This window comes from Lissotriton vulgaris, chromosome 1_1 (genome assembly GCF_964263255.1).
Source record: "Lissotriton vulgaris chromosome 1_1, aLisVul1.2, whole genome shotgun sequence".
Classification (NCBI taxonomy): domain Eukaryota; kingdom Metazoa; phylum Chordata; class Amphibia; order Caudata; family Salamandridae; genus Lissotriton; species Lissotriton vulgaris.
Genome location: NC_141685.1, coordinates 1591390973 through 1591418174, shown reverse-complemented (window position 1 = coordinate 1591418174; position 27202 = coordinate 1591390973). Strand labels below are relative to the sequence as shown.

Genomic DNA, 27202 nt, shown 5'->3' with positions numbered 1-27202 from the left:
CATTTGTCTTTCAGCTTCCCCAGCGGGTCAGGTATATTATTAATCAATTTACGGTATGTCATCGATGTCGCCCCTTCCTGTAAGTAGTCAGTGAGTAGGCGGTCTTCAAGAGGGGAGGATTCTGGTGGGGTTGTGTCTGGCGGAATCGCCGCTTGTAGTGCGTGTCTGACCTGTATGTACCTGTAAAGCTCTGTGTCCCCCAAATCATATTGCTCCTGTAGAGTCGCACAAGGAATTACTCCTTCCCTCGTCCACAGGTCCCCAACGGTTGAGATCCCGATGTTGTCCCACTGTGTGAAGCCCTTGGAGCGTCGCAGGTGGCCCAATGCTTTTGCGTCCCACAGAGGTATAAGTTTTGTGACGGTCCCATCCCATTTCAACTTTGCCTGTGCCTTGTACCATAGACGAACAGTGTGCTTCGTGGGCCCAGTGAGTTTTGCCGCTACACCGCGGTGGTACAGTGGGGCCAACAAACTGTTCGTACCCAGTTGTGCCCTGTCCGCTTTAAACGCAGGGTCCTCTTGCGGGGCGTGTATCCATTGATTTAGGATTTTAAGCTGGGCCGCCCAGTAGTACAGCTGTATGTTGGGCAGCGCAATGCCACCGTCGTACCACCCCCTATTTAATTTTATGTGTGAGATCCGGGCTGGTTGGCTGCCCCAGAGCAGGCCTGAGATCTGCGCCGTTATTTTCTGGAGGAAGCTATCTGGTACCAAATGTGGAGTGTTTTCAAGAACGTATAGGAAGCGCGGCAGAGCCATCATTTTAAAGAGCGCTGCCCTTCCCAGTAGTGTTAAGGGGAGTTCTTTCCAATGTTGCACATCACTACGGAGACGGATCAAGGGGGGCTGCAAGTTAAGTCGTGCGAACTCTGCCTCGTCTCAGGTGATATGAATCCCCAGATACTTAAAAGAAGCGTGCGCTAGCTCTAGTGGACAGGAGTCTGGGAGTGGCGGAAGTGGTCCCCTTAGCTCAAAAATGATTGACTTCGCCCAGTTAATGGTGTAGCCCGAGACTCGCCCATGCGCAGCACAGAGAGCCAGGAGATTTGGGAGGCTATCTTCCAGTTCTGTAAGGTATATCAGCATGTCGTCTGCGTAAAGGGACACTCTGTCCTCCCATTGCGAGGTCCATTGAATCCCTTTCAGGAGCTGCGTGGTGCGAATCGTAACCGCCAACGGTTCCAAAACCAAAGCAAAAAGGAGGGGTGAAAGCGGGCACCCCTGTCGCGTGCCACGGCCTAGAGATATGGTTCTGGAAATGTGGCCGTTAGCCACCACTTTGGCTATGGGGTCTCTGTACAGCATGCGTATCCATGAGATAAATACCAGGCCAAAACCCATACGTGCGAGCACTGCAAAAAGATAGTTCCACTCCACCATGTCAAACGCCATCTTGGCGTCTAGCGAAAGGATCGCGGCCGGTTCCCGTAGTAGCGGGATTCGCGCCACTACCCCATGCACCCTGCGGAGGTTTAATGCGGTACTGCGATGTGGCATGAAGCCGGATTGGTCTGGGTGAATCAATTGAGGTAAACACGGCAGGAGCCTGCTCGCCAACACCTTAGCGATAATTTTGGCGTCTGGGTTGAGCAGGGAAATAGGTCTATATGACGAGCATGCACTGGGGGGTTTACCTGGTTTCGGTATTGCTACGATAGTTGCCATCCGTTGATCCGGCGGCAGCATACCCTTCACTCTAGATTCTTCATACATATGAAGTAGGGGTGTGCTCAGGGACTCTGTCATAATTTTAAACCATTCAATGGGAATCCCATTGGGGCCCATGGCCTTACCCGGATGAAGGGCGCCGATGGCCAGCTGAATCTCTTCCACCGTCAAGGGCGCGTCTATGTCTCTTGACGACTCCGCCGTTAATTCCGGCAGAGGGACATGCTCAAGGGCAACCCGGACCTCACCCTCTCCCACCACCGTCTCTGGGGTATATACTTCAGTAAAATAATCCGCAAGGACTTCCACTATCTCGCCGGGGCGGGTGTGGACGATGCCGCACGAGTCAATGAGCTGTAGGATGTTCCTCCCTCCCCCCTGCCTCCTGTCCAACCATGCCAAAAGTTTACTAGCTTTGTCCCCGATGTCGTAGACCCTGTGTTGCGTCGCCGCAATGTCCGACACCGTGATCCTCCTTAGGTGGTCGGTGAGGTGATGCTGATGGACCTGGAGATCATGGAGCGTGTCTTCCGAAGGACTTGCCATATGGGCGGTATTGGCCCTCTCGAGGCCCAATTCTAAGTCCAAGGCCTCTCTTCTGTGTGCCTTTTTATGATTCGCAATAACGGCAATGGCCTGGCCCCTAAACACTGTCTTGTACGCTTCCCATAACGTAGAGGGGGAGTCTACTGAGGACCGATTTTCCTCAAAGTAAAGCCGTGTAGCCTTCTTCAGGTCTTTATTGATCTGGGGAACTTTAAGATAACCAGGGAAGATCGGAAATAGCCTTTGTCGTTTAGTGTCTGTGGTAGTGATCGTCAGGGTGAGCGGAGAGTGATCCGAGACGCCCCTTGGCTGTATATTTGTCTCGGCCACAGTAAGATGCCCGTTGCTCAATGTGAAGAAGTAATCTATCCTAGAGAGGCTGTTGTGTGTGGCCGAATAATACGAGTATTGCTGCTGGTTAGGGTGTAGCGTGCGCCATATGTCCACCAATCCCTGTGCATCTAGAAAGGTCTGGAGCCTGCTGGGCCCTTTTATGTGTGTGCGTGGGGGGAACCGGTCAAGGGTGTTCGTGAGTGCCATGTTGAAATCCCCACCTATGAGTAGGTCCCCATCAGGGAGGTTAAGCAGAAATTTACCGAGGTCCGGCAAAGCCTCAGAATGTAGTGCTGGTGGTATGTACACGGAGACTACGTTTAACAGTTTCCCCTCCCACTGTCCATGAACCGCTGCGCAGCGGCCATGGGCATCGGTTGCTGTGGACTTCACAATAAATTGGGACGATTTCTTCTGCAGGATACCCGTACCACGGGACCCTGAAGTGAACTCCGCGTGTACTATCATGTGATAGCCTCTCCTATCTAGAGCCTTCGTGGCCGCCCCCGTCAAGTGTGTCTCCTGTAGGAGAATGAGAGCGGGCCCCTGTCTTCTAATCCCCTGCAGCACCAGCCCCCTCTTGATCTTATCTCCTAGACCTCTGACGTTCCATGACATGACGAGCAGAGGGTTTGGTGTGGTGCGACTATCCGTTCCAGCCATAAGAAAAACAGTGAATCTTCATGAAGCCCCTTCGCCGTAGGCGAGGCGGCATGTGGAGGCAGATGTAGGGCAAGCGTGACTTTATCCAACATTCCATTCTCTCATTGCCCCGAATAGACCAGATGCTCTCAGTTACGTGAAACATGCCAATAAACATACGTGTGCTTAGAACATGAACTTGCAGGACCAAAAAGTCCCGTAGTGCAAACTTACCCAACTCCCTTTCCCCCCCTCCCTGCCCCCTGCTGCACAGACTCAAAACTGCCCGCCCCCCCCAACTGAGCAGAGTGCATACCCCATCCCCCAAACAGTGTACTTGCGCGTTGGGGTAAGGGACTCTCCGCTGCCGGCAGTCTCTCATTCACACCCTCGGAGGCCCTTCACCCAGTGTCCAATGGCGGGAAGCGCTTACGCAGCATTAAAGTGTCATTAACAAAAGAATGTCAGATGGTCATTGTTCCTCGAGCTCTTCCTGGCCGCCTTCTGCTCCCAAAGAATCCCTGTTATCTGGTCCCCCTCCCGAAGCCTGGGAGTCCTGGTGGTGACCTCCAGTTCGATCCTTCTTGGGACGATTTGTCCGTCTCTGGTTCTGACCCGGTCTCCAGCCCTCCAACCACTCCTGCGCGGTTTCAGGGTTGTCGAAGAACCACGTTTTGTTCTCCGCTTCCACCCGCAATCTCGCAGGAAAGAGCATGGAATATGGCAGCTCTCTGGCCCTCAGTTCTTTTTTCACCTCATAGAACGTTCGTCGCCGACGGGCGACCTCCGCTGTGTAGTCGGGGAAAATGGCGACGGTAGCGTTTTGGATCTTAAGAGGAGGAGAGGTTCTGGCCGCCTGCAGGACGGCGTCCCGGTCACGGAAATTAAACAAACGGGCCACTATGGGTCGTGGAGCTGCCCCCGGTTTTGGTTGACCTCCCGGCACCCGGTGGGCCCTTTCCACTGAAAAAAAGTTAGACAGCCCTTTTGGCTTCAGTTCATCCGTGATCAGGCTCTCCACGAAAAGGTCCATGGCCTTTACACCTTCTGATTCCGGCACCCCTATAATGCGGATGTTGTTCCGCCTGGAACGTCCTTCCTGCTCATCCAGTTTCTCCCGGAGCATTCTATTATCCTGCGCCGTCTTCCCCATTTCCCGTTGAAGTTCTGAGACGTCCTCCACAAGAGATTTTGTGACCACCTCCATGTTCTTGACTTTCTCCGACATTTTGTGGAGGTCCGCTCTGAGTAGGGTGACATCCGTGGAGATTGCGCCAACGGTCGTTTGTAACTGGACCAGAGCGTGCATGACATCGTCTAATGTCGCCTTCTTTCCTCCTGGGGTTTCAGTCACCTTCCCTCCTTGGTCTTTCCCCGCTGGGGAGACGGTGGACTTGTCGGAGGTATACCGTTCGATGCGGGTCTGTGTGACGCCGCCCTTGGGGCCTTTCCCCGCCATACCGCTGATTGTCGCGCTCCTCGTGCCCCTACGCTCCAGGATGTGTGGAGCGGTGCGGACACCCTGCCCAGTCCAACTCGACAAAGATCAGGTCTCAGTGGCGTGCTCCGGAAGGCGAGAAGCGTCGAGTATCGCCAGGTGCGTTGCGACTTTTTCGATCAAGAAAATGGCGGACGCCCCCTTCGTCACAGTCTCCTTGACTCTCGGTGCTGCTCGTGTCGACCGCAGAGACGGTCGGAGCGCCAGCGACCGTGCCGGAATTCACTACTCCCCTGGTCCGTGTGGATCGTTGCATCCGACCGTCCAGTGTGCACTCGTTCTGTCGGCTCCTTCGCCCCACGGGCACTTCCGGTCCAGGTCCCCAGGTCTGCATGTACTTCCTGCTGGGTCGACAACCAGGGGAGGTCCCGGCTCAGGAGGTCAGGGTAGGCCGATCCGAGGCTTCGACGTATCTCGGTCAGCAGACGTCGGATCTTGTCGCCGCTTGTCGCTGCTTACTCCACCCGGTCCTGGGTTCTGGTACCCTCCTGTAGGGCTTAAAAAAAGTGACGGATTTTATGTCGGATCGACGAAGAGGCTGCTTCAGCTGCGGAGCTCGTCCCTTATGCTGCCGCCATGATCGGCTGCTAGCCACGCCCTCTGGTGCACCTTTTTTAATTTGGCCCCACCCTGAAGTTTTCTTCTCTGTGAGAATGAGGATGTGATGATTTATGACCTACCAGAACTCATTTTGAATTTCATATATAACAATGCAGCCACGTATTTTTGTAGACCAAAGGTTGTGAATTTAAAAAAAAATCTTCTTAAAATAGCTTTGATTTTGGTGTGAGTGTTTCGTCGGTGTATTGGTGCACACCACTAGGAGCTTGGTCCACGATTGCTAGCGAGTTTCCTTTAATATTCTATACTCTCCTAGCCGAAAGGCTGATTGATGCCCAATCGTCAACGATTATGACCAGGCTTTCAATGTTGCTTAGTTGGGCTGTATCCTTCCATCTTAAGAAATGTATTAATGCTTGCAAATTTGTGCCCTTGTATGGTCATGATGTTAAAGGAAATTTAGCATATAGCCATCGGATGGTCAAAGTGGACACCCCAGCTAATTTCGAATGGGCGTACAATGTGGTGTGGGGATAAATGCAGTGGCGTTAAACAAGATTAGATTGCACAAATTAGGCACCCAAACTGGTCTTATTTAAAATGCAGGTTCTTTATTGCCGTCGCTTGTTGTTCCTTGATTTCTATTATGGGATTACTGCCTATCACAAGATCAGCAGCTTCTGCTTCTGCTTGGAATTCCAACACTGTTCAGAGTCAACCCTCAGTGCGAGGCCACAAACCACACTGGGGTCGTCTGCAGCCCTTGAACCAGCTCACAGAGAATTGTCCTACCAATGCAGCCCAATTCCAAACATAGAACCAAGCCTACACCACCTGCCCCTCCCCCCCTGCCCACGGTCGGGGCTTACCAGAAACCTTCGCTGTCAGTTGATTTCCCCCACCCCCAGGAAATGGCGAAAGGACTGGTCCGGGAGCAAGGCTGAGATGACAATGCAACTGTAGCAGAGGTGCATTCCTTATAGCTTGAAATCACGTAGCTTGGCACAAGTTCCTCAGCTGCTTCCGAATCCTCAAGCACCAAAGAGCCAAAGCTCCAATGCCACCAGCACCTGTGCCTCCTCCCAGTATGCCCGGGATTTCACTGGCTCTGGCTCTCCGATCCCGCTGTGGCTCAGCTCACCCTACTTTCTTTACAGCAGGTGACATCAACATGACGACGTTTACACACATGCAACATTTGTGTTGTAGTTCACTTAGTCCCATTTCCACATGAAGGAGCCACAAAATATGATCATCTTTATTATAATGGCGGAAAGAGGAGGTCATAAGTTGCAATGATAAAGTTGAAATCTATAATCTCTGCTTTGAATAGGCTATAATTGATATGAAAGTGTCTCCCCTTTTTTAAATCCAATGTTCGATCCTGAGCGGTGTTCAGCTATTTGTTGGTTGCGCTATGAAATTGCTTAAATGCAACCTATGCCCGGAACTACCCCCCATCAGCTTCCTTTCCTCGATGCCACTATTATCTAAGGCCAGTGGCAATTTTGGGATCAGACTCAGCGACTCCGATTTGGACTTGCCTATGTGCTCCCATACGGAAGAAAGTGCCTGTTTTGCAATAGTTGTTAGCGGACCACTGAGATTTTGAAAAGTTACTATGCTGTAGAGACTTAGGGAAATGTACTTACTAAACTTTTCTACCGGGCCCTTCAATCTCAGAAGCTTTTGCTGACTTTTGATGAGTCTCTGACTGAGGCGTTGTGGTGACCTGGGCCAAACCTTCTCAGTGCTGTCGATGAACCCTCCAGTTGGTTGCCACAATTGTTTTGATGAATGCTTCTACCTGCATATTCCTAGACATGGATCCGGAGTTTCTCCTGGGTGTTCAACCTTTTTTTGGGAGAAATTGTGCCAGTGTGCAAGGGAAAATATCCCCTTAGACATCAAGGTGTATACTGGGTAGGGACTGTCGCAAACAGATATCTGTGACAGACTCTCACAAAGTCTTTGTGACGCCTCTGTCGTCAGTATGCCTTCTGTTCCCCCTCCTAATGTCCATCGGAGCTGATTCAGAGTTTCGTCCTGACACACCCTTTATATGCAGGTTCTTTGGCGACATCGCAGCAAGTAGAGTCCTTCACGGAGGCCATGCTTTGTATTTTTTTAATTTAACCAACTCTCCTCTGGGGCACTTTCAGGCCAAAGGATCCGCAGGGGCCTCCAGTCAGGCTTTTGCCAGCGGGTCGGACTTCTGCGCAGTCTGTGTCCCTTGGACCAGCACTGGGTTCATCACCTGCTCTAGTGCAGACCTCCGATCCGACGCCATCCCCTGGGTCTGTTCCTCTTGCATGGATGTCGAGGTTGATCACGTCGATTAGGATGTGCAGCCCACAGTCCTATCTGACTCAGAACGGAATCCACCACTATCTCCACTGAAGTCGTCCCTGATGCCAACCAGCATACAGCCACTTGGCAACCCCTCTGTATCTGATACCTTGCCTTTTTTACATGGGGGAACGCAGACCTTATACAACCTGTTTAGGGTTTGCAGTTGGTAATAGTGTGGCTCTTTGAAACCACACATGGGTAGGGTCTAGAGGCTTCTCCGGGAATGTCCAGTGATCCTTAATGGACACGTCTTTCAACAGTTTTCGCCTTTTTGGTGACAAAGTGGACTCAGCCTTGGAATAGTTGAAAGAGAGTAGAGCCAGAGCTTGTTCCTTGGACCTTCCTGCTAACACAAGACTAAAGTGACAGCAATTTTGCCCCTTCCATGGCTATGGCAGAGTTTTTTTTATTTTGCCAGCACCAGCCTCTTCCTCCAGCCCAGCCCAGGCCTTTCAACCCTTTAATGGAAGAGGCCATGGTTCTCATAGACAGAGCACATCAGGAACAACATGCAGCTCAGTTCCCTGCCTTTCCGGCAGCTGCAGCCGCAAAAAACGATTTAGTGCCAGGACACAGCCACCCTCTTGAGACAGGATCGGATTTTTCCTTCAGGGGTGGCAGGCCATCCCTTTGTAATAGTGGATCTTTCCATTCCTTTCTACCTGGCTTCACTTTACACCTCCTTCAAGGCAGCTGTTGGAGGATCATATAGCTGTCTTAGTGGGAAATGCGGACCCTTTTGGCCAAAAGTGCCATAGAGCCGATCCCATTCTCAGATGCAGAACCTGGGTGTTACTCTTGCTATTTCCTAGTGCTAAAGAAGGACGGAGGCTTTTGTCTTATTTTAGATCTTCACCCTCTCAACACCTTCCTTCAGAAACACTAATTTAAGATGCTCACTCTGGCCCAGATCATGCCCACCCTGGAGACTGGATGGTGGCATTATACCTGCAAGATGCTTATTTTCATAATCCTGTCCTGCTGGCCCACAGGTACTACCTACAACTCACAATCGGCAAGGAGAATTTTCAGTTTGCAGTGCTCCCCTTTGGCCTTTCCATCGCCCTTCGGATGCTCACGAAAGTGATGGGAATGGCCGCAGCGCTTCTTTGGAGGTCGGGAATACCAGTTTTCCCAAACTTGACTACTGGCTTTTGAAGGCGGACTCAATGCAGACAGTAGACGGCCATCTCCAGCTCAAGGCAAACTTGGAGGTGTGTTTCTTCAGGTGTTGTAATAATTCACTTGTTTCATGTGCACAAGCCGTGGAACAAGAGAGCTGAACCGCTCAATGTTTTCTTATATCATGATGTTTACTCAGCAGTCTGGCAGTGGGGTTTTTTAACAAGCATGTTGTTTGAACTTTACTGACTATTCGTTGTCATCGGCTGAGAATATAGTGTTTAGCTATCTAAGCCTCAAACTCAGCTGCTATTTCTCTGCATGTTCTGCATGTTCAAATTATGGTAAGTAAGTGCCTCATTAATTCTTTCGTCTGCAGCATGCTCGTCTGGAATAAAATATGTGGAAGCTTTTCCTTAAAATATGAATACTTATTTTTATGTTGCATAAATGAAATATCAAAATATCACTATGGAAATTAGTCCCTTTAATATCTCAATGGTGCAGTGAGTTTAAACAGTCTGCTCATATATCTGCTTACTAAAAAAATGCCTCAGTAAAAATATTGTAAAAGGAAAATTATGTTCGATGGCATGTGTGGCTGTGGATACACATGCCCTGCCATCTAGTGTTGGGTCTAGATGTGTGCAAGTTGTTTTTCTTCAAAGAAGCCTCTCGAGTCATGAAGTAAAAGTAACTCCTCTCAGTGATATTATGCATGGGCATCCACTCCATTGTTAGATTGTTTTCTTTCCACCAACCGGTTCTGTCGTGTTTTTCAGCGCTCCAGTTCGAGACCGCTTTCGGGCTCCCTTCGGTTCATTGTTCACCTGTTTACCCATCAGTATTGTTTTCATTCATGTTACACCATTGTCTTTCGAAAACAGAACAAAAGTCGATTCAACTTTCTCCAGTCGCGTCTTTCAGGCCTCCCCAATTCTGACTTTTTTTCCATTCAAGCCTAGTTTTCTGTCTCATTGGATTCAACCAACAATGCGTTGTTGATGGACCGTATTATATTTCGATTCTGGTCCAACTGCCTGTAAAAGGAAAGTTATTTTGTAGAAAATTCCTAGAACAATTACTTTTCCAAATACCTGCGAGTGGTTAGGAGGGGTCGAGGGGTCTGCATAGCAAAAAATTACATAGTCATCATTATAGCTCACCTTTGATGATCTACTAGATTCTCAGTCGATCTTATTTCTGTTTAGAAGGATGACCAGACTGAGAGTAGTAGAAGGATCCATGGATCTGACTGGTGTTAGCAGAGGGATGGAAACGCTAGGCTAGAGGGGACTGGGGCTGGTAGCTTTCATGGCAAAAACTATAAAACAAAAAAATGGTAAGCGACACAGATGAAAAGTGAGATTAGTTAAGGGGAGGGTAATTTAAGACTTGAATTATCTCCAGATCACACAATGTCTCGGTCCACAAGATGGGTGGACACTCAACAGTATGTTCCAAAATGTATTCCACCCTCCGCCTTGCATGCACAATATTTTCACTGTGTTCTTGGAGAAACGAAAAAAAAACTTCCAAAATCTAATTTCCTTGATTATTAGCAGACCTCATTTGCATGTGATGATAACATTAAAGCAATAACTGCCCTCAGAGCTAAATTTGTTATCAGTGAAAATCGCCGTGTTTCATTATTAAGAAGACCTGATTGGTTTTATTAAACAGTGACAACATATCATTTGTGTTTATCCAAAGATTTAGCAACATAATGTGTGATCCCTTAACAATTACATTTGAGGCCTTGACATAGTTTGCGGTCTCAAATTTTAGCCATTCTTCTGTGTAAACCTTGTTTATCTTGTATAACTTTAGAGTTCTCTGCTTTTACTTCGGAGCCTCTACTTTGCCTAAATCATCTGTGCTGTTAACTTCTTATGGGTGTTCTTTTTGTATATCCACTAAAAGTAACATTTATACCACACTTCTATGCACGTCAGGACTGCCATTTGCGGATTGTCCTTCATATTTAAACACATTTCTCCATTGCCGATACAAGCGATGTAAAGTATTTCATAAAGTCAGAATATTTTTCACAAGCAACCTGGTTCAACCTGCACACGCAGCACATTTTATGGCAAGAACGGAGTATAGTATTACCGTGTGAACCCTTGTAATGCGAGCAGAATAGAACTAAGAATATAGAATCCACCAAGCAAATAATGTATGGAATGTTGACACGTAAGTAGGAGTATAAGCAACACTCCAAAGAATCTTTTTTCATTCCTGCTTCTCAGGCAGCTAAGTACCACTCTTCAACGGATTGTCTTTTGTTTGCTGAGCTGAAACTGCGAAAGGTTTGGGAATGCCCCCTTTCCTGTTTACAGGCCCCTTATTCTCTTATGATTAACATTTTGTTTCGAGATGTCTTTTTCAAGTTGTCTTCTCTGGCTACCCTATAGCTGCATACCCTTCACTTTGTCTCTGACTTCGCGTTTTTTTTAGTGTCTGAAGGATGCTTTGTATCTACTTAAGTAGGAAACATAGGGCAAGCTACATCTATAAAGATGAGGTCTAGCTTGCAGTTTCCTCAAGTAAAATCCAGTCATCTGTTCAGCCAGAGCTCCTTTGTCAGGTGGCAAGGCTACAACTGGATTACTCCTGCATAAGGTTTTGTACGCAGGGCCGGGTCTGAAGACCCAACGGAGTGCTCTGCAAGTATGTCTCTTAGCTTGGAGTGTGATTGTTGCTATACTGCACAATCATAATTAGCAGTCCCACAGATTCTCCCACAATTAGTCATGCTCCTCTAGTTTTCTGAATTGGAGTGCTGCCTGTTTTTTGTGAAGAATTGAGCGAAGCCGATGCACATCATTCTGGAAGTATGGCACCTGGTAGAGATTGGAATTGCTAAAGGGGTCAGAGCCTTGACTACTGAATGATAACAGCACTCGGGTTCTCAGGTTAATGTCTCAACAAATACTATCCAAGTGTAGAGGAAACAATGTGCAGTCCGTGTGGGCAATTTTGTAAAGCTACCATCTTTTCTTTTACACAGTCCTCTTCTCAGAAATGAGACGGTCTTTGGTTGAAATTTTCACTGTATTTTTATCAGCGGGTGAATAAATCAATTAGTCTGTACAATGATATAAAATGCCAGATGATGAAAATAGAAGGCGAGCTTATTTATTTTAGTGGGCTCACTTTCAGTGTTTTTTTGATGTTGTTGCAGGTTTAGACCATCTTTCCCATTTTAATACATTGCCTTCAGTAAGGAGGAATCCTGTCGGTGCTAGCTCGCAGGGAACCTATACTTCTCCTTTACATATATTTACTGGTACTCCAATTAAAGAAGAAGATGAAAATCAAGATTCCAATTCAAAGGCGAATTCGCAACAAGTAAAGCCAGAGACCATCGACTATTCAATACAGGTAGAGTGCCTCACTCATACATTTCTTTGGTGGAATGGTATCTTTGAATCGTTTTTTGAGAAACACATCATTAGCCTATTTCTTTCATTATTTCTTTCATTATTGGAGCCTTAAAAGGGGCCATTCCGTGCAGAGTTGCCTATTGCTGCATCTCTAAAAATCAAAAAATATAGGCGTTCTAGAATACTTGTTTGTAAGCTTGGGTTTAATGTCTTGTGATTTCATGTATTGGCCTATGCCCTTTTAGGATTTTTCTCTAGTTACACATAATGTTTTGTCAGCCAGATAACTAGTTGTAGTGTATTGGTTTCCGTCCTCGCCCTGCCATGCAGCGCGAGGACGCTTCTTTACATGTTTTTATTGGTTTGAATGTCGTTCCAGGATCGGGTTCTGCCGAGGGCATTCCAGGGTTCTGACAACGTTTTTTCAGTTGTCTGGAGTCCTGGTGTGCAGCGGGAGCGTCCGGTCGTGGGTGTTACCATTATCTTAGAATAAAGCTGAGAAACTTACGAAAACAATTCTCTGGAGTCAATTACCACACTGTTGTCATGTGTTACTAGTTGTATATTATATCTATAAAACAAGTACTAGATTTGTATTTTATAATTAAGTACTTATTTCAAAACAATACTTATTGTTGAATAAATCCACTGGAGAAGGAGCATAGATGCAATTGGTTTTTATACGCGAGTAATTTAAAGCAACCATTACACTTATCATTTTCAGTATCTGCAAATAACAGCATTGAGTCCAGTATTCAGGGTGGATTACAAAAAAAGAAAACATCATTGGTAATGAAGTGAAACGTATGAACCAGCGATCAGGGAACGATCATTTTTCACAAACATTGGCCCATTTACACTACCCAACTGATCCCTTCACGCTGGGTGTCAGTGTGATGTAAGTTTGTACCCAACTTACCAAAGTACATCACATAACCTGCATTTTCTCTTTACAACATTTATTATCTGTGCCGACAGACTTATTAGTTAATTAGTTGATCACAATAATTATGTACTCCTGTACACTACTAAATAATAACAGTGTAAATGTATAATTTTTTTCGTAAATACTTTGAAGTAAAAATAATGCTCATCAAGTACTTGTTATACAATGCAAACCATGGATCATCACAGTGAAAATATATTAGCAAAGTATAGAAATAAACTCATAGCAAAATAACATTGCATTGAAGGAGTGGATAGACGTAGAGAGAAAAGTTTCAGAGACAAAATAAATGTGCAAATTATTATGCAAATTCGAAAATATCATCTATACTAACCAAAGTAAGAAATCAGGTAAATCTACCCTCTTTGCCAAAGAAGGGTAGTTGGACCCCTCGAGAAGATTTTAGTGGCAAAGATTAAGTCAGGAAAACAGGATCAGGAACAGGTAGGCCTCTATCTGGAAACGGCAGACCGACGACATTGACGATGTCCCTGTAGAAGACAAGTAGTCTTATTAAATCCAGGACAAAGGATATCTTGAAAGGAAGCTTTATTCCAAAGGTTTCCAAATCACATGAGGAGCGCCTCATCAGTCAGGAGTCCGAGTAGGAACTGAAGGTATCCAACGAACACCTGACATCTGAAGACTCCGTACATTCAAATGAATACATGTATACATTCTCAGCATGCGCCCACGCATGCAATACAAAGAATACAAAGAGCACGAGATAATAACTATTACATTATACTACATCACCTTCCCCCTTATGCAAAAACACAACCAAAACCGAAAATAAAAATCAAAAAGAAACAAATTCATTATATCTTGCGGGAGGTTTCCTGATACGACCACTGCGACTACAAGAAGGAACAGCAGGGTCGTTAACCACACTAGGAGAAGGCGAGAAGTCATTAGAGGAAGGGAGGTGATGAGGAAGAGAATCCAAATTAGGTTGTAACCAGTGCATCCAATCACACCCCTCCTGCGTTGACAATTTTTTGCCTCTACAAATCTATACTACATCCACTTCGAGAAGTAATCAATAGCTAAAATAAGGTATCTTTTCCCCTCGGGAAGCACCTTATACGGGCCAGAAAAATCCAGAGCAACCTTCTCCCAAGCAACCCCAGGAAATTGAGAAGGTTGTAACGGAGCCTCATGAGTCTTCCAATGTTTATCTGATAAACACTCCTCACAATTATCAACAACTGCCCTTACCTGAGTATCGATGCCTGGCCACCAATAATGAGATTTGATTCTCATACAAGTTTTGGTAACCCCCAAATGACCACTGTGAGCCAGCTTGACAATAATGTTTCTTAAACCACTGGGAGGAACAAACTTGTCACCCCTCAACAAAACACCATCTTTCACTGAAAGTTCTTCAGCCACTTGAGCAAAATTCCTTAAATCCCCCGACAAATTTCTGACCTCAGGCCAAACGTTAGAAGAGAACTCCATCGCTTGAGACAAAATGACATCCTTCACACTGGCCTCCTTCCAGTCTTTTTCAGAAATGACAGAATTCCACTCTTCAACAGCATCCACCACAGACACACATTCTACATCCTCCTCCACCATATCATCATCATCATCTCTATCCATTAACATCCTGGATAAACAATCTGCTCTGAAATTCTTACCCCCAGCAATATGCCTTAAATCAAAGTTAAATTCCTGGAGTTTAGAGACCAGCCTAGTCAACCTAGGAGAAAGACTGTTAGAACCCGAAACTTTGCTAAAGATAAACGAAAGGGGTTTATGATCCGATAAAATAACAAACTTAAGGCCCCAGATGTACATTTTAAACTTCTGGGCCGCCCACACGCAGGCCAACGCCTCTCTCTCAATCGTACTATAGTGTTTTTCGAAATCTTTTAACCCCTTCGATGCTGATGACGAGCTCAGCTCGTCATCACCCACGGGTGGCGTGTGCTGATGACGAGCTGAGCTCGTCATGTATCGCGGTAATTTAAAAATTGCCGCACAGCGTAAAAATCGCCGCAGCAGCGATGCGGTTAAAGACCTTGAGGCAAAAGCTACGGTGTGTTCCTTACCCTCCACCTGTTGACATAACACAGCTCCTAAGCCTTTCATACTAGCATCCACAGCAATAATACAAGGGGAATCATCCCTGAATGCCTGAAGAGAGCGTGCTGAAACAATCAATTCCTTGACTTTAGCGAAAGTCACATCTAAATCCTTGGTCCAAATGAACCTCTGACCTTTTTTAAGCAGCAATCGTAGGGGCTCCACCACCTGTGCATAATTTTCTACAAACCTGGCATAATACTCAGCCAGCCCTAAGAAAGAACGAAGAGCATCTTTATCACCTTGAGGTTTAGCTTCCATCAGAGCCCTGACCACCGAAAACTTTGGTTTAATGCCAGATTCAGAAATTGTATGTCCCAAATATTCCAACTCAGACACTCCAAACTTGCATTTGTCCTCTCTGACAGTCATCCCTTTACCCCTCAGAATGGACAACACTTTTCTCAACAAAATATTATGCTCATCCATTGTCTTTGCGAAAATCAAAATGTCATCCAAATATGCTTGAACCCCCACCAGATCCCCAAACAAAGAGTCCATCAACCTTTGAAAAACACTGGCTGCCGAAGCCAACCCAAATGGTAGCCTCAAAAACTTAAAAGCCCCAAATGGGGTAACAAAGGTGGTTAGCTCCTGCGAATCCTTTGACAAAGGGATCTGATGGTAAGCGGACTTTAAGTCCAACAGCGAAAACCATTTGGCCCCGCCTAAATTTGCTAACAGCTCTTGAATTTTTGGAAGTGGGTGAGTCAACCTTAATATTTTTATTGAGACCCCTGAGGTCCGCACATAGCCTGATTTCATTATTTTTGTTACGTGCTAATACAATGGGGGCGACCCATTGAGAGGATTCCGATGGTTCTATAATTTTGTCCCTACATAAATCCTCCAGCATTTTCTTAAGTTCAGTCCTGACACTCAGAGGAACTGGACGTACCTTATGAAAAACAGGGGATGCACCAGGAATTAACCTTATTTTGTGTTCAGCCCCTTTCACCAGACCAATTTTATTGCTAAAAACATTCTTGAACTCATTCAGCAGGTCGGTTCTGTCAATTTTTGCATCTTCTACAAAACAGATAGGAAACTCCCGCACCTTAATGGGATTTTCATCACCTGGGACCAGATATAACCCCATCTTAGCAAGGTCCTTCCAACCCACAATATCGTTCCCTTTTATTGCCACATAAATTTTTGTAACGATAGACCTACCAAGAACTTGTAAATTTCCTAAGAAAAACCTAACATATCTATATCTTTCTCTCCGAAAGCCTTCGGATTGACATCAGATTGACTCAATTTCATATCACCACCCCATTTGTCAAAAAATGTAGAATCCCTGAGAATAGTAATGGGAGCACCAGAATCCGCCATTATTTGTACCTTAATGTTATCAATCAAAGCTTCACATAAAGGTCCTTTAATAGTATCCGAATCTCCACCATCCACCATTAACATAAGGTTGTCAAAGTTTTCACAACACTCGTCCATGTCCACATAGTTGACTTTAACAGGTTTCGTTTGGAACCTGCAAACTTTTTGAAAATGTCCTACTTTCATGCACAAAACACAGCGCTTATTAACAGCAGGACATCCCTTGAAATTCCCAATATGAAATTTAGACCCACATCTAAAACAAAAATGTTGTTTGTTTTGGTTAATATTTGGTTTACTTTGCCATTTTTCCTTATTTTCTTTATTAGAAATAGCATATAGTCCTTCCTCCGACATTTCTTCAGAAACAAAATTTATTTTTTGAGGAAGAATCCACTGACATAGCTTTTGTGGAAATTATTGATCTCTCAATACTAAGACTAAGATCAATAACTTCAGATAATGATGGATCCTTACAACTGAGAATCCTTTCCTTAACTTTAGATGAGGCACAATTGAACACGAATTGATCACGAATATAGTTATCAAGCAAAGGCCCAAAATCACAAGTAATTGCCAATACCCTTAAAGCAGAAATATATTCATCAATTTTTTCATCTTCCTTTTGTTTCCTTTTATAGAACTTGTGTCTCTCTAACATAATATTAGGAGATTCCTCAAACTGCTTTTTTAACCTCGCAATAGCCTCCACGTAAACATTCCACTCACTATCACCAGAATGAGCAGCTGGAGGTGGAATAGGAACGAGACTCTTAAAAATGCGTTGAGCGGCTAGACCTAAACTACCAAACAGAAGAGCAAACTTTCTAGGGGGAGAATAGTCAGCCGCATCAATCGCCATAATGTGGTTCTCAAATAAGCCAAACCACTCTGACCACAACAAAGTAGGTTTTCCAGGCTTTTCGAGAAAAGGAGGTTGAGTGACTTCTCTGACAGAAGACATGTTAAATATGTAGAACAGTAATCACCAACTAAATAAAAGAAAATTAAACAGTCGTAGAATTATAATACTTCCAAAACAATTAAATGTTCAAACAGTACCAAATCACCAGGAAATGTCCCTCTGTAAGATAATCTTTCCGTTAGAAGAAAGAGAAATAAATTGCAGATAAGGCGTGTGAATCGCCGAAAACGGGTCACACGCAGATTGTAGAATGTATTGAAGTCTAGAAACTTCACCAAAATGGCCGCCGCACGTAACGTCCAACGTGTAACGTCACACGTATTCCCAGAATGCTATGCGGGGCCAAAGACACAAAGATTCCGAGTTCCAGCGCCGTCCTGTGGAGGTTCCAGGAAGAGAAGATCAGACGCAAACACTCCAAATTCCAGAAGCAGTTTGGTAAGTGCGTAATTTAAAATGTTGAAGCGATCGCCAGGAAAAAATTAAAATAGCGATAAATCCGACCATCAGTGTCGAATCAGGAGTTGACGGGAAATCAAACAAATAGAAATAATGGCAAATCCAACCATCAGTGGTGAATCAAGAACCAATGTCCAATATCAAGCAAATTAAGATTTGTGCAAGGTTCCGCTCCTCAAGACGAGAATCCTGAGACACCACAGTCTTTTCTTTTCATAATAAAATCCATAAACAGTTACCGAAGGTTTATGAAGACGGTAACCATGAAATCCCAGAAAACGCCAAACAGCAAAAAATTCCTTTGCGTGGGTCGGTGATTGGAAACAAATCCCGATCGTCGCCAATATGTAGAAGACAAGTAGTCTTATTAAATCCAGGACAAAGGATATCTTGAAAGGAAGCTTTATTCCAAAGGTTTCCAAATCACATGAGGAGCGCCTCATCAGTCAGGAGTTCGAGTAGGAACTGAAGGTATCCAACGAACACCTGACATCTGAAGACCCCGTACATTCAAATGAATACATGTATACATTCTCAGCATGCGCCCACGCATGCAATACAAAGAATACAAAGAGCACGAGATAATAACTTAAGCACGAGAAAATAACTATTACATTATACTACAGTCCCACTAGCTAACCCCAACATCTACTCTCGCAAACAACACCCACTGGGGCATCTCAATTACACCCTAAAACCTAAATGTCTAACCCACATTTGTCTCAGTATTTGTAAACTCTCTGACTCTCATTGGCTAAGAATGGGGGTGTTCTGTCACACCACTCTCTGAGTGATGTCCTTATTAAATGTCCCATTGTCTTGAGCATTCAGCATTACAACAGATTCTACCCAGGAAACAATTTTGATGACAAACCGCATATATTCACACTTTCTTTGTTTGCCTCTGCCATCTCGTGAGAAAGTTGCATCGCTTCCACTTGCTTATCAAAAATGTCTACCGAAGCTGGACAGTCAGTCAGCCCACTATGAAGGTCTGATTTATGCTTTTGTGTTTTTTGCCATCGCCTCAAACCCATTTTAATTCTCTGTATGTATTTCTTCTAGCAAACATTTAACCCCAAACTGGCATGCAGGAAAGTTGCCCCATGCTCGCCTTTTCTACAGTAAAAACAAACACATAACATTATTTTCATGAAATGTAATTTCATTGCACACCATCCCAGCATTGCACTAACCCATGCACAGCCCATGTTGTTCCTAGGAATGTAAATGTAATTGTAAATGTAGGTATACTTATATAGCGCGACCTGTCACCACAAAGGGCATCCTGGCGCTTGCCTAGGGAACCCGTCCTGGTATTCCCCTGTGAGAGGCCCCAGCAGGATATCCACAAGGTGAAAGCCAGGCATCCCGCCGCGAGGGGCCGTTGTGGAGATTAAGCAAGCTATTGCCCAGAGTCGCAGAGCGTGAACCCGTGAGTCGAGAAGGCACCGGAGCGAGAATTATCGAGACCGTGGAATTTTTAGCCCAAGACCCGCCGAGGCGGGGAATTGAACCCTGGTCCAGGGCCGATCTCAGCTTCCGGGTCTGCCGCCTCTAACCCCTGAGCCACACTTCTCACATTATTAACATGCACAAAAGCAGCAGTAGTCATTATTTTCCTTAAAGCCAAACAGAGTGCCGGTTATTTTTCCTGCATTAGTACACACATTAGTTTACACATGCACAAAAGCATTTCCCCTTATTTTAATGTTTATTAACCCCTTCCATGCTCATGACGAGCTCAGCTCGTCATGAGGCACAGTTGAGCTGTGCTGATGACGAGCTGAGCTCGTCATGAATGCAGCAGAATAGCAATTTCCAGCACAGGGGAAAAATAACCACAGCACACTGTTAATAAATGTTACTGAGGGTTCAATCTTGAGCAGGTTTTATTTTCGCAAAAACCCAGCTTCATCACGTAAGTAAAAAAAAAAAAATTTAAACCCAAGAATATTCAAAATGATGGTATCTTAAAGGTAACAAATCTGTTACTGTTTGTGAAACAGACCTCAAGAATGCAATACCTGGTCGTAGATAAAGGATAGTGTCAATAGTAGACCTTCAGTGTAGGCATCAGCAGGTAATGAACGCAGCCCTCACTTGTGACTTTTCACCTTTATCGAAGTTCAGATTGCTGACTCGTCAAATAAGTTGCTCCTCATTATTACCTATCATTTGGTACCTTAGTAGTTCCTCTGTCTCATTTGTAGTGTTAATTATCTCAAGTTTATTAATTTCAGCTTCTGTCCCTTTAGCTTGCCGTGTATAATCTAAAAGGGGGTTGCATATGCACCTTGAGTTAAGCACGGCATATATCATAACGGCGCAAGCCTCTTCTAGTTCATTAATGTGCAATTGGTTTTGCTACTATTCTTTTTGTGTAGATGAAGGTACCTTACACCAATGTATCACCAGTTACACTTTGCTAGACGTAGTTTTGTAGTGACAGATTTTCAATTCACAATATGTATTTCTGCAACATAGCCCTACAAGCACAAATAGTGTGATCATCTGTAACTCCCTTTCTATCATTTAGGTTACCTCTCCTATCACTCATTTCGAATAAGTTCTAATGCTAAGTTTAGGAAGTCCATCCCATCTTGTGTGCAGTGCTTGCAGTGACTGGGTCTCAGTTGCATTTCCTAATCACTTATCATGTGCTGTCAAATCTTTGATTGGGTGTGAGTGTTTGATTGGTTCAGATGCTCCGTCCATTACCACCCCCTTTTGTACCGCTTTTGGCCGCCATAGGTCTGGCAGGGTATGCTCAGACGTGAGTCCCTTGCTCACTTTGCCACTGGATTCAAGCAAGCCGGGCTGAAGACGGCTGGAATGCCAGAAACAGGTCCTCGAAAGCTTGTTTCCGGTCCAGGGAAGGCATGGCTTGGCAGATCGGGCTGGACTGTTCCCATGAGGCACATGGTCAGACTGATTTGCATATAGCCATGTCTGAACTGCGGTGGCAGAGTGGGTTAAAGAACGGTGATGGATTAAACCCAGATCTTTTGACTGGGTGTGAGTGTTTGATTGGTTCAGATGCTCCGTCCATTACCACCCCTTTTGTACCGCTTTTGGCCTCCATAAGTGTGGCAAGGTATGCTCAGACGTGAGTCCCTTGCTCACTTTTCCACTGGATTCAAGCAAGCCGGGCTGAAGACAGCTGGAATGCCAGAAACCGGTCCTCGGAAGCTCGTTTCCAGTCCAGGGAAGGCATGGCTTGGTAGTTCCGGCTGGACTGTTCCCATGAGGCACAGGGTCAGACTGATTTGCATATAGCCATGTCTGAACTGGGGTGGCAGAGTGGGCTAAAGAACGGTGATGGATTAAACCCAGATCTTTTGACTGGGTGTGAGTGTTTGATTGGTTCAGATGCTCCGTCCATTACCACCCCTTTTGTACCGCTTTTGGCCTCCATAAGTGTGGCAAGGTATGCTCAGACGTGAGTCCCTTGCTCACTTTTCCACTGGATTCAAGCAAGCCGGGCTGAAGACAGCTGGAATGCCAGAAACCGGTCCTCGGAAGCTCGTTTCCAGTCCAGGGAAGGCATGGCTTGGTAGTTCCGGCTGGACTGTTCCCATGAGGCACAGGGTCAGACTGATTTGCATATAGCCATGTCTGAACTGGGGTGGCAGAGTGGGCTAAAGAACGGTGGTGGATTAAACCCAGATCTTTTGACTGGGTGTGAGTGTTTGATTGGTTCAGATGCTCCGTCCATTACCACCCCCTTTTGTACCGCTTTTGGCCGCCATAAGTGTGGCAGGGTATGCTCAGACGTGAGTCCCTTGCTCACTTTTCCACTGGATTCAAGCAAGCCGGGCTGAAGACGGCTGGAATGCCAGAAACCGGTCCTCGGAAGCTTGTTTCCGGTCCAGGGAAGGCATGGCTTGGCAGTTCGGGCTGGACTGTTCCCAAGAGACACAGGGTCAGACTGATTTGCATATAGCCATGTCTGAACTGGGGTGGCAGAGTGGGCTAAAGAACGGTGATGGATTAAACCCAGATCTTGTGACTTGGTGTGAGTGTTTGATTGGTTCAGAAGCTCCGTCCATTACCACCCCCTTTTGTACCGCAAATCTTTGTAAGACGTTAAACCGCGGAGCAGGGTTTTTGCAAAAATAAAACCCTGCTCCATCACGCAAGTAAAAAAAAAAAAAAAAGAAACCCAAGAATATTCAAAATGACGGTTATCTTAAAAGTTACAAATCTGTTACTGTTTGTGAAACAGACCTCGAGAATGCACCCTACTCCATGGTGGAGAGCTCTAGCCACTATGGGCAGTTGCAGCAGACCTCCCATACAAAGCAGTGCAGTTCTCAGGGATCTGGTTCTCCTGGCTCCCAGCGCCAGCCTTCCTCCTGGTCTTCATTACTGGTTACAGAAGTCCAGGGCTTTACCCCAACTGGTCTCGGGGGTTTAAGGGGGCCAGAGGGTTTGTTCTTCCAGTTCTCCTTAGTGGTTTCAGGGTCCAGCTGCGAAGTGTAGATAAATCACCAGGCAAGAGAGTCTCCACTTTGTGCACAAGTTTTTAAAGAGGAGTGGAAGGTTCCAGAACCTAGGCACCCATAGCCAATCCTAGAGTCCCATTTTACCACTCCACCCCTGTCCCAAACCTCGTGCACAGCAAGCTAGAGCAGTTCATACTGGTCTAATCCAGGACTCACTAGTAATATCTCCTCTGGGGACTTCGGGTCTTCCCCCTCGTTGACATCACTGCCAGAGCCTTTCTTGCTAGATTTTCAAAGGGGAGCCCCCTCCAGTGCTAGCTCCAGAAGTCTTGGCTCCCTCCTTTGTTCAATGGGCTTGATGAATTGAAAGTGTTTTTTCAAAATCGAATCTGTGGCAAAAAAAAACAAATAGAAGTCGTGCGTGCTCCCGTGCTTCTTTGTAGATTTGTCCTGGGTGGGCCAGGTCCCGGGTACTTTTTTAAAATAAGATGAGGGGTGTGGATTGGCATACAGTGTTATAGAGTCGAACGCCACTGAGTGGAGTGGCGTGGAGAGGACTAGAGTGGAGCACTGTGTCAGAGTAAAGTGGGGCGTACCTTGTTGTAGAGTAAACTAGAGTATTGTAATGCAACATAGAGTAGAATAGATTGTCGTTTTGTGGCATACAGTGTAGCAGTGTGTTGTATAGTTGATTGTAGCGGTACAGAGTGGAGTAAAGTGTTAGAGATTGTCATAGACATTAACATCTTGTAGAATAAAGTTAAAAAGAGTAGGGTGGTACAGCGGAGCTGCATAGAGGGGATTCTTATACAGTGGCATAGAGTGTGGTAAAGTTTTGTAGATTAGAGTGGGGTAGAGTCAAATGGAGTAGCGCGACAATGTGAAGTAAAGTAGAACAGTGTATTGGTGTGTAGTAGAGTTCAGTAGCAATGAGTGGAGTGGCATACCATAGAGTCGAGTAAACTGTCATATATTGAGGTGTTGTCATACAGTAGAGTGGAGTGTTTTGTGGTAGAAAGTTGGAAAGTTTCAGACTGCAGTAGAGTGTTCTACAATGGAGCTTACAGGCATGGAGTGGAGTACAGAGTTGAACAGTGGAGTAAATGGGGAGAGTGTGGAGTAGAATGGCAGAATGTACTAGAGTGAAGTTATAAATAGTGGAGAAGAGTGTTATACAGTGGATCAGCATAGAATGGAGTAGGGTACATTGGAGTGGCATACAGTGGAACAGGGTGGAGTGGCATACAGTGGAATTGCATAGAGCTTAATCGCATACAGTGGAGTAGCATCCAATGTAATAGGTTACTCTGAAGTGGCATAGATGAAGTAGCATACACTGGAGTGGCAAACAGTGGAATAGCATGGAGCAGAGTGGAGTGGCATACACTGGAATTGCCTAGACTGGAGTAGTGTACAGTAGAGTGGAGTGACATAGACTGGAGTAGCATAGAGTGGATTGGTGCACTCTAGAGTCGTGAAGAGTGGAATAGTGTACAGTGTCATGGCACACAGTGGAATACAGTAGCGTGGAGTGCCATACAGTGGAGTGGGGAGGAGCGTTGTAGACTGGAGTGGGGTAGAGTGGAATAGCAAATAATGGAGTGGCATATAGTGGAGTAGAGTACAGTGAATTATAGAGTGTTATACACAGGAGTGGCAAGCATTAGAGTGGCGTAGAGTGAAATAGCGTATAATGGAGTGGCTTTGAGTTGAATTGTGTGGAGTGTAATAACGTATAGTAGAGTGACGTATACTGAAGTAGAGTACAGTGGGGTGGGGTGGAGTGGAGTGGAGTGGAGTGGAATAGAATAGTGGAGTGGCGTCCAATTGAATAGCAAAGAATGGAGTGGTCTGGGGAGGCGTTCACTGAAGTGGCGCAGAGTGGAGTTGCATAAATTAGAATAGCATACATTGAAGTTTTGTGGAGTGGCATATAGTAGAGTGGCCTAGAATGGAATAGCATATAGGGGAGTAGCGTACAGTGCGGTGACATACAGGAGTGCTGTACAGTGGAGTGAGGAAGGGTGAAGTAGTGAACAGCGGAGTAGTGTAGACGAGTGGATTAGAGTGGAATGCTGGCCAATGGAAGAGCGTATAATGGACTGGCGTAGGGTTGAGTGACATACACTAAAGTGTCGTAGAGTGGAGTAGTGTACAGTGGAGCGACAAACAGTGGAACAGCATGCTATTGAGAATTGTAGAGTGAAATAGAGTATAATAGAGTGGTGTTGAGTGGAGTTGCGTCAAGTGTAATGGCGATCAGTGAAATAGCGTATACTGTAAAATTCTGCATAATTTAACTCACACAAACCCCCCACCAGCTTGTGCTCATACAGACCAACCACATCTCACACAATACTCCAACTTGCATGCATGATCCTCATCATCCGCTCGCTCACCAAACATGCCACAGAGATATGGGACCTACTGCACAACCATGCCCCAGACCTGCTCCCTTCACAGAAACATGGCTAAACCCAACATCTGCACTGGACAGCACTGCTGCAATCCCCATTGGTTAAAAGATTGCTAGGCAAGACTGTCCGCATAAGCCTGTAAGTTGATCCACCATCCTATTCAAAAATACCATCAGCTGCACCACCTACACGCTCACCTTCACCGGCTACATGGAGCACCTCACTTAAAGATTTGCATCACAGCCAACTTCTCCCTTGAAGGAACCCTCTTACACAGATCACCAGGGTCCCGCACCAATTTTGACAGCGGCATCAGACTCTGTTGCCCCTTTCATCCCCTTTGTAAACATTAGCCTTCATCTAGAAGACCGCACCAACCCAAACACTACAAGACGTCTTGAAAATTTCAGAAACATCGGCCTCAGACAGCATGTTACCGAACCCACCCATACAGCTAGACACCTACTGGGCACAAGTTTCTCCTCTATCAGCAACATCACAGTTGACAAGTCAGCAATTTTGACATCAACAGACAAGGCCCATGTCAGTTTCAGCTTACCCATTCAGCATCACCACAGAACTACCATCAACAAACCCACAGCTTAAAAGACCGCAAAGAAGAGGAGTGGGGTTCTGCCTTCTCCATGCACCGGCCTGAGCACACATGCAACTTGCAGAAAGCCATCGAGAACCTCAACTGGATCCCTGCATGCTCCGACACCCTGGCTTCCCTCAAGCACAACCTATTGGCAAGAGCCAGACCACAGGCCAGTTGGTACACAAAGGGACTAAAGCTATCCAATCGCCACTGGAGTACAAATGGAAACTTAAGTTAAGACACCGCAGATTAAGTAATCTTCAAATCCACCCTAAAATGGTACCACTAGCAGATATGGAAAACCAAGTGCAAAGCTCTTGCAGACCGCATCGATGCCAACACTAACAGCAAAAAAGTCTTCACCATCAAAGATCCCATCATGCCTTCTGCTGTCTCCAGCAACCTCCCCTCCTTAACCTGGAACTTCGACCCTCAACCAGACCCCGTACTTGTGGCAACTCCACTTCCCATCACGACTGGAGAACAAACCTTGACCTTGTTGTCCGCTGTCACCACGGTCAAAACTGGTGCTGCCATGAAGACCATCCACCCACGGTCAAAACTGGTGCTGCCATGAAGACCATCCACAAGGGGACCCATCTGACCCTTGCCCCACCAATCTTTCACCAATGGTCCCCTACTGATCAACGAAGCACTAACACACCAATCTTCAATGCCTCTATCGACTCTCCCACATTCCTGGACACCTGGAAGCATGCAACAATGCGGTACTGTGCTAAAGAAACCATCCATGGCGATGACAAGCACTCCTTTAGCAGGCTATTACAAATTTTGAGCAGCAGCCACCAAACGGAATATCTTTGGCTGCCCGTCTGGAGGACTCTGTCTACCTAAAACATGCTTGTAAACTTACTGCCATCGAAATACCCGCTAAAACACCCGAGATACAATCTCTATTAATCAAAGTCCAAGGCTTAACTTTCAACCCTTTCACCTGGTGTAAATAAATTGTTTTATCAACCCGGTGAAGAGTCAGAAGAAAGACTTCATGAAATCTGTTATGGGTATTGGAAGATCTGCAAATTAAATATGAATCCCACCAGGTGATCATAGGTGGAGACTTAAACATGAGGGCCCTGGATGAGATTACAGATTTGCACAGCCACATGGGTAAAGGCCATACCCTTCCTCACCTTCCTTCAAAACCAAAAGTTATGCTTAACCCACTCATTAAAAGTAAATAGTTCGCCTTCATGGAGCTCTAAACTAACTTTCAAGAACGCGTCTACAATCAACTATATCTTAGTCTGTGAAACAAATGCAGCCAGATTGGTACACTTGGAAGTCGATGACAGAGGCGAAAGCGACCACAGGCCTCTGTGTGCTACTTTGCATTTAGCAGTTCATATAGCAGCCCCGCTCCTCATGATAGGGGGACCCACGGGAGAAGAGTGGTATAAGGTTAGCCAAAGAATTAAATGGTCAGCTAGTCTCGATGATAACTTGTCGGAGTGGGTAGAAAAGAGAAAGAACAGCTTAAAGTCAGCAACCCCTATATCAGTAATAAGTGACTGGGAGGCCCTCATTGCAGCCCTACAACGGAGTTTGGGGAAGGATCAATATAAGACCCTGAGAACTAGCTTAGAACAGACACCTCAAGCTCCCCGCTGTCCGAAGGACTTAATACGCTGCAAACGCGCCCTCCTTAGGGCATTGGAAGCCAAGAAAAGAGGCAGCAAATCGATTGATGGGCTTTCCATAGCCCCTCTGAGGGCAGCATATAAAAAAGCACAGAATTGCCAAAGGAAGTACATCGAAAAGGGAATGGCTTAAAGTGTTTTCTTTGCTGAAGGAAAAGAACCATTCCGGGCTGTGGCGGTTCTTCAACCGGCTTCATAAGCAAGAAACG

At 45.7% G+C, this 27202-nt stretch overlaps 1 protein-coding gene across 2 annotated transcripts in view; it reads left to right on the top strand.

The window, feature by feature from the left end:
• Positions 1-27202, top strand: part of NEDD1 (NEDD1 gamma-tubulin ring complex targeting factor) — a 413616-nt gene that overhangs the window by 279095 nt on the left and 107319 nt on the right. For both annotated transcript variants that reach the window (XM_086918169.1, XM_086918174.1), the window contains exon 11: positions 11912-12111. In XM_086918169.1, the coding sequence (XP_086774295.1) occupies positions 11912-12111 (200 nt within the window). The remainder of the gene's footprint in view (positions 1-11911; positions 12112-27202) is intronic.